Genomic DNA, 13,149 nt, shown 5'->3' on the forward strand with positions numbered 1-13,149 from the left:
GGGATACACATGGTGCCCGCATGTGCTGGAGACCACTACGTTCACCGCAGTGCTAATCATTTATACGATTGAATTAAATCACGATTCTTGTATGTTGAACTTCTGTCGCACCGCGCGTAGCCAACCGTGCTAATCCGTCAGTACTATATCCTTAATACAGTATTGACAATTAGTCATATCGCCAGCTGTGTGTGGGGGTGTAATAGTTACTGACTTGTCTGTAGCAAACACTCGCTCTCCTGGAAAACCTTGATAGTTGATCTCGTCCAACACTGAGGGGCAGCGTCCAATGCGTTGTCGATGATTTTTCTTCTCTCTCCAATCTTTGACACTTGATATTCTGTAGATCACGAGGTTACCGGTCAGCCCAAGTGGAAGAGCACGGAGGGTGACCTTAAGACGTCGCTAAGTGCCCCGCATAAATTTCGATGTAAAGTGTTGGTGCTTTCGGTAAAGTCACGTATAAGGGAAATAATAAAATAATAAACCATTTTATTTTATTTTATTCTTTTTATCTTGATTATTTTATTATTTCTCTTCTACGTGACTTACCGAAAGAACCAAGAAGATGCCCCGCATAAAACTTGTTAACGTGAAATCGATTTTCTGTGGATCGGGGCATTGGACGAGGGGTGAAATATCTGAGACTCAATAGGCTCATTCATGTAGAAGAAAACTTCACAACAGCCTCCATCAGCTGACTCGGGCCGGACACGCATGGGCCACGTGATGGCGGCACCGTGACGGCCAATCTCCTTCGCCGGGGACACACGAACGCAGGAGATCGAGACGGCGGTCGCACGGAGCCAGGCTCCGATCAACGCCTCGGTTGTTTGGGGGGAGAAAACATCCTTCTATCTCTCTCTCTTTGTCAATCTCTCTTTTTGGCGTTCCTATTTCAGATGAAAAAAGACGCACGCAGAACGCCTCCAAAGTCACCGCTGGAAAACTCCAAAGTTGAGAGAAGCCGCGTGAAGTGGTATCAATTTTGTCATGGAGGGTGAAGGAGATAAAGAAGGTAAGCGTTGGGCGCGTTGTCCCCCCCCCCCCACCACCTCTCCGATTAGCACGTTTTGGCTATGCACAGTGCGACATAAGTTCAAAGTACATATATACATGCGCAAGAAAGAACTCTTGAGTTTGACCGCGTTAAACGGCAGCGTTCCATGCTTATTTTAATCAGCTCCGTGTTTTGTGAACTCTGCATGTGGTGGTGGTGGTCGCGGTGGCCGCGCGGAATTTTGTCAGAGTGTGCGCTGTGCGGTCGAGCAGAGATTTTCTGAGCCCTGCGGTGGGCGAATTTGACCAAACGGCGGCGGAACGGAGGCCACTGCTTTCTTGTAAACCGCGCAACGGAGAATTTGCTCGTGTTCACATGTACAACGCTCTGTTGTCTGCACATCGTCTTGAGACAATGATATCATCACTGTCACACTCTGCATCCACCATTGTGGCCATCGCTACAAAGTTAAGCGTTTCGCTTTTTAAACGGGTTAACTTCCAGCTGTTGAGGCTGTGATTTCTTCACACGTGCGTACAAAGTACACATTGTAGATGATGTGCATATGGTGCCCATTCACAAATCCACTGCTGGATGAGGGCCTCTTGAATCCTTGTGGGTTGGCAAAGACGGCCGGAGTGCAGCACAATGGATTTTGCTGCACCGCCCTCTAATGCCCGCCGTGCCGTCTACACTCGGTGATTATAGACTTGGTGGTGGTGGTGGTCACTCATCCAAGCGCTATCCAGGCTCGATTCTGACGACATCGGATACATTGGGATCCGGGGAGATTGGGTGCATTGTGGGTGATTTGGTCGGTTCGGGGAGTTCTAGGCCAGTTGGAAAAAATCTGTGAATATTGACGTTAGTGTTGCCGCAATTTTATGACACTTTAAAAAAATGCAATTCAACATGAGCCCGGTAGAGAGGATAAACCATAATGAAGGTTGGGGGCACAGAAACTCCGCGGACAAAAAAACCTAACTCAGTGCTCCTGGGATAATGACATTTATCTACTGAGGAGCGCCTCATTGAGATTGAAGAAACTTGTTCAAGTAGGGCCCTGCAATGGGATGTTTCTCCAATGCCATCAATGTGTGTTTGACATGTGGGAGGAAACTGGAATGTCTGGAGATAAGAGGCCGTCCATAAATGACGTCACGCGATTTTTGACGATTTTTGACCCCCCCCCCCTCATCACACGGCGTCACAAAAAGTCAGACCCCACCAAATATGACGTCACAAAGCTCTGCCCCCCCCCCCCCCAAAATAAAACATGCTTCAAATCGCTTTAAACTAGTGTCATTGTAGTGCGTATTTAATGTGGCACTGCACTCTGATGTTGTAGGAGAAAACATTTATTAAAAAGTCTATGTAATTAAGTAGAACGTGTTGTCTATATTCATTTAAAGTTGCGCATTTTGATGTGACGTCACATTTCTCAAACCCCCCCTCCACCCCTCGTCACACATCGTCACAAATGTCTGACCCCTCCCCCACCCCCTAGGTGCGTGACGTCATTTATGGACAGCCCCTAACCCCAGAGCGAGATCTGATAATCCATTGTGGCAACCAAACACCCCGCAAATGCCAAGCTGATGTAACCAAATTGAACCCATTATTAAACGTTAACACAGAGCTCCATAATACCTCTTGCCTGTGATGAAAACAAATGACGTGGAATGCAGTCTGTCTCTGGCGACTGTGCCAGGTGGTGGTCATCTTTGAACAGTGCAGCAGCAGCAGCAAACCCCATTGTTGTTCAGCACTTATTTACTTACGCGTCTATGCTCCCCACGTTGACCAATCAGCTCTGACCCGCGTGGTGAGGTATGACAAAGTAGGACACGCACGGCATGGGCACGTCCGCGCCCAGCAGTGGATCAACACCAGGGCCTGTACGCATGTGCTCCCCTCGCTCCATCATTACCTAACCTATTACTCAGAGAGAGAGAGAGGCGAGGTCTGGTCTGTATTTAGATCTTAGACCAGCCCTGCCTCTCAACCAGCCCCTGCCACCTTCACGTGTTTTTTTCATAGCATCGGTTTATACGCAGCGTAGTCACGTGTGGGGTTTTTTTTTTAACAAAATGACATCGACAGCTGTCCGGGCACAGCCTAGTTACCGGCATTTAAATGATGTACAGCGAGAATACAACGCTGCTGTGGTGGAGCGGTATGGGGAGTGGTTGGCGTGAACCCCACGAACTAAGTTGGATTCCTTCGCCTCGACTAACGTCACTAGAAATTGATGACTGGAACCGGTCCTGGATGCCCCCCCCCCACCCCCTTCACCGTCCGGGCACCGCAGAGCGTGGTGAAGTATGGTCAAACAGCCCTCGTACCGACACGGTGTGGGAAGGCCTTCATTAAGTGACAGATGGCTTTAAATAGCTTTATTTTATTATTCATTTTGGCTGCTTCAGCTACTGCGTAGTCGTATACTTTGTTTTGTTTGAGCAGCTGAATTATATGAGGTGTGGGCAGTTAAATACGACCCGGAACGAAGTTCAGTACTGAGATTGCTGGGAGACATGTAGGGGCTTTGGGTATAAATGTTGTGTTGTTTATAATCTCTCACTATTATTTAAGTGATTTAAGTGGTTATCTATTAATGGATCACCCTGCATTTCTATTCTATTTTTATTACCACGTGAGGCCCACCGAGCTTTTTAGCTCTTTTTCAGAAGCGACCTGGCCACAAATCATAGCTCAACGAAGTGGCTTATCATGTGCAAATTTATAGGAGCCAAATACTCTGAACGCCTTGTTGATTCTAAATGTGGAGGGGAAAACCGATGGCCCCATGCAAAAACAAATCCACGCGATGATACAGGGTCAGGATCGAACCCACGAACCTTCTGTATATTTGGGCCGGTGACCCCGTTGCCAGGGCACACAATGGCCCCATGCTGCACCTCGCCTTGTTAAGCACAACTAAGTCCCTGGCGCGCCCGTCGTCACATCGTAGCGCTTCGTCGCCTTTTTAGGACAAGGAAGTTACGCATGCGCCACGCACGCGACGTTCCGCTGCCAGGCGTAACTCACCTTTCTCACCGAGGTGCCACGGTCCAAACAGCGACACCCACCCACCCACCACCTTTACGGGCACGCACGGCTTTATTGGGTGTCCCCCACCCACCACGCGACGCGCCGCGGTTGTTTTTGCTTCACTGTCACCTCGTCAATAAACCGGAGAAATCTACGCGACACTTCCAATCGATGTGCTGGGCTCGCCGGAACTCCCCGACACCAGCCCAGAGGTCGCTCCGCTGTTGCTGCGACCGTGTCCAGCAGCAGCGGCAGTGGCAGCAGCAGTGGCAGTAGCAGCGACAGTGACAGCAGTGGCAGCAGTGGCAGGTCTCGTGAGACGGTGCCCGGCTGGCACGGAACTCTTTAAACACTGCGAGAGGGGGGGAAGCCGCCGGGCTTGGTGGCAGGGGCGGAGCGGCACTGGAATGTGGCTCGTGCGGGTTGAGGGAGGCAGCGGCGGCCGGGTGAGTGGTTGGGTGACCACCGCCCATCTCGCCAGCCGCGGCGTCTTCGCGTAAAGTTACCTCTCTGGTGTGGAGGCCGCGCTGAGCGGTCCCGTGCTGCCTTTGTGAACACGTCACCGGCACTGACGCTCGTGGTGTAGGCGCGGAGGGAATCGAGTTGCGGGAGGCGCTTCGCACTCTCTCGCGTGCGTGGGCGAGAAGAGACAGAGAAGAGACGGAGAGAGAGAAGAGACAGAGAGAGAAGAGACGGAGAGATCGATGCGTGCGACGCGCGGAACGGTCACTCGGGGTGGAGTTTTGCTCTGACCGTTTGGGAGGAATTCGCCGCGCAAGCAGCAGGTAGGGCAAGGAGCGCGCCGCGTCGCGTCCGATTCGTGTGCTTTGAAGAAGGGCCGTTTTGGCCGAAACGTCGCCTGTTGTGTTCATCGTAATTCAAGGCTACGGTGTCATTTGAGGTTTTTTTTTTGGTCTAATCGTGGAGGGGTGGAGGTGTGGGGATGCTCACGTGATTATGGCGAGCTGCGATCTGAAATAACAATTATATCATCATTATTATATTTTACGAAGTGCCTTTAATAACATATCACGGCGCGTTTTAAGGAATTATTAATGGGTTGAGGGGGTCGGGACGTAATCAATGACCAAGTTAAAATAGGAAGTGCCTTCTGAAGTGATAAATGTGTGTTTTTAGACGGGACTTGAAGATCCTTAAGCGAACTGGACACCTCGATAGCATTTTGGCGGAGAATGCCACAGTCCAGGTGCAGAATGCCACAGTCCAGGTGAAGAATGCCACAGTCCAGGTGCAGAATGCCACAGTCCAGGTGCAGAATGCCACAGTCCAGGTGCAGAATGCCACAGTCCAGGTGCAGAATGCCATAGTCCAGGTACAGAATGCCACAGTCCAGGTGCATAATGCCACAGTCCAGGTACAGTCCAGGTGCAGAATGCCACAGTCCAGGGGTGAAGAATGCCACAGTCCAGGTGCAGAATGCCACAGTCCAGGTGCAGAATGCCACAGTCCAGGTGCAGAATGCCACAGTCCAGGTGCAGAATGCCACAGTCCAGGTGCAGAATGCCACAGTCCAGGTACAGAATGCCACAGTCCAGGTACAGAATTCCATAGTCCAGGTGCAGAATGCCACAGTCCAGGTGCCGCAGAAGTGAACGCCCAGAGGTCGCCCCGGGATCTGGTAAATTCAGAACTGGTGCAGCAGTCGGGCATTCTTGGTGTTTGTGAATAACGGCATGGAATTGACGACAATCGGCAGTTTTTGGTGAAATGTCAGCAACTGCTGCTTTGTAAATGTCGGATAGCTACCACTTGGAGCGTTGAGGTGGTTTCAGGTCAGCTTTGGAAGAAAAAAAATCGAACAAAATATACAATTTGCAGCTTTGTCATGGCATTACCTGATAATTATTGACCTTCGTTTGACAATGATATAACTACAGTGTATCATTAAATACTTAAATCATCAATTCTTAACGATACACCGTATTTAGGGAGTATACAGATTGTTAGAAATTGTGGTAAAACTTGTCTAAAATAACATTTCTGTTGAATTGTATAACAAAAAACAAATGCCGTGGATGCACACCGCATTTGCGTGTGTTGCCACTACAACGGCTTATGCCTGGAGGCAGATGCGAGCATTTGTGAGCAAACAACCTTGAGTCTAAACGCAGCCTCTTCAGGTTGCAGCCGAACGGGTCACATCCCGAGAGGAGCAACAGGGTAACCACGTGGCTCTGGTCAGAGCGCTGACCTGAGAGCGCTGACACCCTGAGTTTGAATCCGTACAACTGCCTGCGATTAAAACCAAATTCTCAAGCGTAAGTGAGTCGATGGTCTCTGCCCGGTCACCCATATTGCCGCACAAATAAACAATCGCATTCAATTTTGATCTACACATAATTTGGTCAAATGACAGCTTTGAGAATGTTTTTTTTTCAATCTGTTTTCTCACTACGGCAGGGTGTGTGGAAAGTGCTGCCCCCCCCCCCCTACTGTGTGGATCAGAGGTCACTTGAAGGGATGTCAGAGGTAGTTCTGTGAAATCCGCTTCCGTGGACCGTTTCTCCAACGCAAATGGGTTTTCGCTGCTCCGTGAGACGTGTGTACTTCGGTGAGCACGGTCGGCTACGTACGACGGGAAAGAAAGTTGAACACACATACATGCGTACGTATTATGATGACGTAACCCCCTATAACCAAATCGGAATACAATTGTGGAAGACAAAACGATTCCACGATACGCTGAGAGCGTCGACCAATTCATTCGGTGAGCGCATCGCTGCTCTGTATGATAGGAATGACCAGCAATACGAGCGCGGAGATGGCATCCACACTTCTCTGTGACATACAAGACAGCATGAGCCTTTAATTACATTACCACGCGCTTGCGTATGTGTGGTGAGCACACATTAAATCCGACCGAACAGGAATGTTTCAGCAGCAGTAGCAGCAGCCTGTAGAACATTTCTTGCACATGCAGCTTGATTTAAATGGGGTTGTGCTGATGGGTAATGCAAATTGCCCGTGGACGAATGCCAATTGGTGCTGCCTACTTCTTAGTTTGTGTGCATTTCCACAGCCACGCACAATGAACACAACAATCGTGCCGCAGCTGTAACTTCTCCCAACACCAGTTCTTGTAGAACCTTCCTCCCCATTCAAGACTTTTAGCTGCCCCTTTCTACAGAGAGGAGTCGTGTTGCTGTAATTCACGAAATCAGCTTAATGGGCCAACAACCTGGCCTGCATGTGAATGTGGAATTGATGGGGTGATGGAGATGGTGGGGGAATTCACAACCCTGAGCGTTGCTTCAGTGGTCTACATTAATCCATGAAGAACAATGTTCATATTTGTGTTTCATTCCTTGTGACTTTGGACACAGCCGATAACAGTGTAATTATCGTCTCCATGAACCTAGCTCTATCCTCTTCCTCCCCATATGGGCATGGTCTCACACGGTCACATCTCAGTTTTGTATGTAAACTGATCGCATTGCTCCATCACCGTGGTGGTCATACTTTGGGTGCATTCCATCCTTCACCTGCCATTCCGTCACCAGCCTTGCCCACTGGCTATCGTCACTTCTGAGCAACGTGGGCTTGCTGTAGCTCAAGATTATTTTAATGCGGTATGATTTGTTTATACAGGCGCACACACACGGCATGTACAGGTTGGTCCAGATGTCTCGTGGCTTCCCAATTAAGTGTCCCCTACCAATTGTTTCCCCTTGCATATTCATTTATACGTTTTAGATAAACCTGATCGGAATTTTTTTTAAGCTTTAGATAATTAGATGGGAGTCACACAAGACATCTGGATCACCCTGGAGATCACAAATCTCCATAAAGTTCTCCATTTGTCATCTGCAATGTATCTTCTCCCCCAAAAAAATTTCGAGGGACACAAGCAAGAACAGTCTGGTGTATTGTTCAATATGTCATTGAGGTAGAGTTGTCTGGCATATAAAAACACGTCTAAATTGATCAAGTGCGTAGCCATCGAATAAACGCACCCACCGATGAGCACGGCTGGTTGGCTACGTGCGGTGCGAAAGAAGTTCAACATACATTCGTGTACGTTGACATTGCGTGACCTCCAGTGCCATTCGCGACATCAGCAAGCACGCGTGTTTTATTTGGACACGCATGGTTTGAAACGCACACCTGTTGAACGAAAATGACAAAATGAAAGATCAAAAGTAGCGAGTAGTTTGGGGCAGAGCGGTCTTCCGTCCCATTCGATAGCGAGCCTCGTGTTTGTGTGCAGTAAAATATGTGCAGATTAATTGTTTATTCAACAAGCCTGCTACGGAAGTGTTTGCTTTGGCTTTGGATCGCCGTGATGTTAAGTCTCCGTGTCCGGAATATTTATTTAATGTCCCACAGCGACTGGCTGGCCTTACTTACAGCTTGTGAACGGAGTACATTATTTAACCTTGCGTACGAGCTACACTTCAAACAAGCACACTTTGAAACGTCGTGTGTTGTGTTATTAACGCACCGCCTCCAAAACGCGTACAGATTCAGAGACACAGCTTGGCGGTACGTGCTTACGATGCGTGTGCTCAACAGCGACGTTGAAATTTGACGGTCAATCCATTGCTGGATGAAGGCCACTGCCGGATGTAACGATCGACCCAGCTCCGTAGTCGGACCTCCTCATGGACACGTTCTAACGCTTGGCTGCTTCTCGGTCACCATTGTTGACCACCGGAAGGGAAATAATTTATCTACTTTGTGCAAAAAATATAATAAAAACAAGACTGGCCAGTACACGAACAGAAACGCGTTGCGATGGTTAAAATAAAAAAATTCTTAACACAGATTTAACTCAACATTAATATGCTGCAGTGTATTTTCCAACCCTTGGTAAACATTTGAAGAATGCTTGCACATTCAAAGGTAACAATTGTATGAAATGTTGAACTTTGATAATCAATGTCTATGTGCACCTATGGTTGTACACACGGTCTGAATTACACACGAAGCATATTGTATAAACTGAACACAGTGTATGTCGGCTTTCAACACTGCCACCACACGCAATTAAACATTTGATTCAGTTGCAGAAAAACGCCATTTCGGATAGGAATATGTCGTACTTTCACATCACCAAAGAGGCCATAAGCAATTCTCTAATGCAGTTGTTCTTAACCTGGGGTGCACGCACTCCCTGGGGGTACGAAGTGCCCTTTCTGGGGGTGCGAGATATGGGCAGATTTTTTTAAGAGGTAAATCATCGAAACACAAATTAAGCATTTGCACGAAAGTACTCTGTTCCATCAAACCGATGTATTTGTTAACATTATACTTGTTTTACGATTGAGAACCAAAGTGGTGCAAGGCTGCAGTAAAGGTTAAGAACCACTGCTCTAATCTATGCCAAATGCAACTTAAAATTACGTCAATAATCCAAAATCCGTGGACACCAAAATGTGTTGCTTGCTTTTTGAAGAGCTCATCAACATTTATGCAAAAATCTAAAATTTATTTGGGTATTTTTCGATCGCCCCCAACCAACCCCCTTACGTGCATTATTTTAGCCTAATCTTGGCAAAATGATCAGAACTTCAAATTTCAGAGGGGATTAACGTAATGACCAGTGTGGGGACTTGAAACCAAAAGTGGTTGACGACATTTTCAACACTGGTCCCCAAGGTTCTTCACAGCAACACTTACCTTTAAAGACCCACAATCACCTACAGGGCAAAGCGTTGCTCTGACGTTGGAATTAAATCTCTGGCGTTTAAATAAAACGCGGCACTTATCCTTCGTCTGGCAACTTGCCAAAAGTGAGTTCGGGGCTTCTGATATTTGTTTTCTTCTAAAAATCCTCGTTCATTATGAGTTTCAACGAGGTGCTACACATGATGGTTAGCGTTTCAATTGAACCCAGTATGATATTTCCAGTCAAGACCACTTTTTTTTTTACTTTAGGTTGACCTTTGGCAGCTCACAACGCAAATGCAATAAGCAAAAAATGACGAGCATTTGTGAACTTCGCAGGTCCAAAAAACACCCCCAGGTGAATTTTTTGTTCAAAAAGTCTGAGACGGTCGAGCAATTGCTGTGATTGAGTTGGTACGGAATGACCCTCGTGAATCCGTACATGGCTGGTGATATTGAGGTGGCTTAATTAGCTGGAAGTCTCAAAACTTGTTCTGGCTCTTTAAATGTAACTAAGCCCACGAGTGGACTGTTGGAGGTAGATGTTCTATTGCTTTAACAAACAGTGGTGATGACTTGCAGAGTGATGTCATGGGGAGATCGATTCTCTCAGAAAAGCAAGTTTATAATCCCTTGCTCAAATCATTATCCTCCAATTGCGACCGCATCCCCACCCACATTCCAGAGTGCACTTCCACATAACCTGTTCAAAAATATCTTGTCTCGGAATGCGATACTTCTGCATTCCTTTACACAATCGAATTCAGTGAATGATTCTCCGATTTACAATGTATCTGATCACCCACACCCATACATTTGTCCCAGCGATGATGCTTCGTGACGGGTTTTCTTTGCGTAAATCACTTCCAGTCACGCCAGGCTCGCACGACCTTCTAAACACAAAGCAAACCCCATCGACTCATGCAATTATATACTCAACGAGACAGTTTTGCTGACTGTGGAACTGTCTGTTGTGCCTCCTAAATTGTGTCTGATTGTGTTTGCGGTTGTGCTATGCAGCTCAGAGTTGTACCACGTACAGTACACCCAGAATAAAGCCATCGGGGGAGAGCTACTATTTTATATTGTTTTCTAGACAGAATCCCTTCACTAATTTCCATCCAAGTTGCCGTCATTGCTCGTGGTAAGTGTGCCACTGGTGAAAATTGCTGCATGTGATTATTGCGCTTAGATTGCCCCAGTGTGTCATCGCCTTCAACGTGGCTACTTGAACCAAAGCCAGGGCCTGCATTTTGTCATCAGGCCTCCCCACATATTTGACCAAACTTCACCACGCTGGTTAGTGCGGGTTGAGGAAGGAGAGAGGCGCATAGACATGGGAGCATATAAGTGCAGTACAACGTTGGGATTTTGCTATTGCCCACAATGGAGCAACATAACCTTTCGACGTAACCCTTAGACCCAAAATGGTGTTGGGGCAGGTACAAAGGGAGACCTATTTTCTCGAGTGAATGAAAGCACGTGACCTCTGCTGTTTTGTCACTAGGCCTTTGCGCGGGCGGCGAGGAGGAGCCGTCGCCACCGTCACTGCCGGTTGCTCCTGGAGACGTGGAGGCGGTTGCGATGGAGGGCTGGCTGAGCGCGTGTGGCCTGAGCCAGGACGAGGCGGCTCACATCATGGAGGTTCTGCAGCGCGATGCGCATCTGCGCCAGCTCGAGGATCGCAAGATCGGGTCGGTGCCACCGGAGAGCATTGGGTGGTTGGCCCAAGGATGCGGGATTCTTTTATTCGGGGGAATTTTGAGGTAGAGATCAAAGCACAGAGCTACCTCCGCTGAGATTCTGGATTTGCTTGCCAGCAGCTACCATTGGCTAAACTTTATTCTCACAGCTAGGAATGTGATGTGTCTCCACCGGATCAATTGCTGCACACACAAAAAACCTCTCACGCACAATTTAGTTCTGCACTTTATTTGGCTAAATTCCATCTGAGGATTAATTGGCAAGCGTTAATCTCATATGGCAAAGCGGGTGGGAGATTGCTACCCTTTCCTGTTTGAACCAGAGGTCAATTAAAGGCATCTCTGAGGTAGTTCTGTGACATCTGCTTCTGTGGGCCATTCTCCAACATGACGGATTGCACTTGCACTGTGAGAGATCTGAATTGATACTTTGTCTCATGGCATGGTACTGTTAGCACAACCGGGATAAAGTTGGGCGAAATTAGCACAAATTAATAAAATATTAAATTGATGGAAATTCCATCTTACCAGGCCATGACCTCCAACCAAAACTCATACCAGGGGAGTAACTATTGAGTGTGCAAGAGGGTCAACTGCATCAGGCCCCAAGGCCAGATGGGGCCCAGGCAATATGCTCCACAGAAGTGGGAAATTGAACGGGGAGGGAGGGGGGAGCATTTCATTCCAGTCCTAGGACCAATTACAACCACTGACGAGGGAAAACCTGATGACATTATAACATAATACTCTCATAACTCACTTATGGTCATACGGCCCTGACTTTTCTTTTCTCTTTTCCCTCTGAAAATCTTAAATGTTTGAATCCAAATGACAAAGGGCCCTGAAATATATAATTTGTGTCACCCGACTGGAAGGAGATTGTACTGACTGCTCCTAGCGGATCTCCAGCCACTGCTGTCCGTCGTGGCAAAGGCGATGGCTGGAGGGGGTGGTGGGCGGGGTGCGGCACGTCGCGAGAGAGGAGCCGTTCCGGAGAAGAAGAGCGAAACAACACCGGTCTTTGTGCGCCGGCAGTGTCACGCGCCATGCCTATGTTCAATCCTGCCTCATCCCTTGCATCTGTGGCTCCTCTTTTATATTTGGTGGGCGGTAGGGTGGGGGGACATCGTTGGCCAACTTTTAGCGCTGTGCAAGTTATCTCCTCTAGCCTGTCGTGTAAGGGCAACGGCGAGAGTCATTGGGGGACCGTTGCTTGTGTCCACACTGTTTGTATTAGATTAGTCAGTCGCCAATGAAATGCTCCTAGCGTAGGCAACCGGTTAATGGCTGTTTGAATATTTTTTATTATGAAGTTACTCACTATGCATAATGAATTTTCTTATGGCTAACTTCTTAATTAAAATATCATGGCGTTGAAGTAATTTGAGCGCATGCTGCAATATCATGTTTTTAGAAGCGAAGCTATTTTTCTTGTTACGGCTCGCAAGGAAAGTTAATACGATATGCGTGCTTTTGAGTTGTGACGTCTGCTTACCGTCCTGCAAGGGAGGCTGCGTTGTCCGCAGCGGATGCTCCGTGCGCCACGCAATTAAGGCTTCACAACCCAGTCTATTTATAATTTAAATGCTACTCTGAAAACTTAGCGGATCTGTTGACCACAAAGAAGCGCCACTGCCCAAAACGTCACCAACTATGTTTCCCCCCCCCTCTCAGGACTTGACGGATGTGTTGATTTTTGTTGTTGTTATTTGTGCCTTCTGATGCAGCGCTCAATGATAGAGGCGGTGAATGAAGTTGTGATTAGTG

At 47.8% G+C, this 13,149-nt stretch overlaps 1 protein-coding gene across 4 annotated transcripts in view; it reads left to right on the top strand.

Annotated features, from left to right (window-relative positions):
* The first annotated feature begins 803 nt into the window (after positions 1-803).
* Positions 804-13,149, top strand: part of LOC133346087 (melanophilin-like) — a 38,372-nt gene continuing 26,026 nt past the window's right edge. The window contains exons 1-2 of one of the 4 annotated variants that reach the window (XM_061557428.1): positions 804-1,018; positions 11,187-11,373. In XM_061557428.1, the coding sequence (XP_061413412.1) occupies positions 994-1,018; positions 11,187-11,373 (212 nt within the window). In that variant the 5' untranslated portion in view covers positions 804-993. Of the gene's footprint in view, positions 1,019-4,049; positions 4,837-11,186; positions 11,374-13,149 lie in introns of those variants that run through there. The other 3 variants (XM_061557430.1, XM_061557432.1, XM_061557431.1) reach the window with 3 other exon arrangements.

The sequence above is a fragment of the Lethenteron reissneri genome, chromosome 23, assembly GCF_015708825.2.
Source record: "Lethenteron reissneri isolate LAM-NWPU_2019-01 chromosome 23, ASM1570882v1, whole genome shotgun sequence".
Lineage (NCBI taxonomy): Eukaryota > Metazoa > Chordata > Hyperoartia > Petromyzontiformes > Petromyzontidae > Lethenteron > Lethenteron reissneri.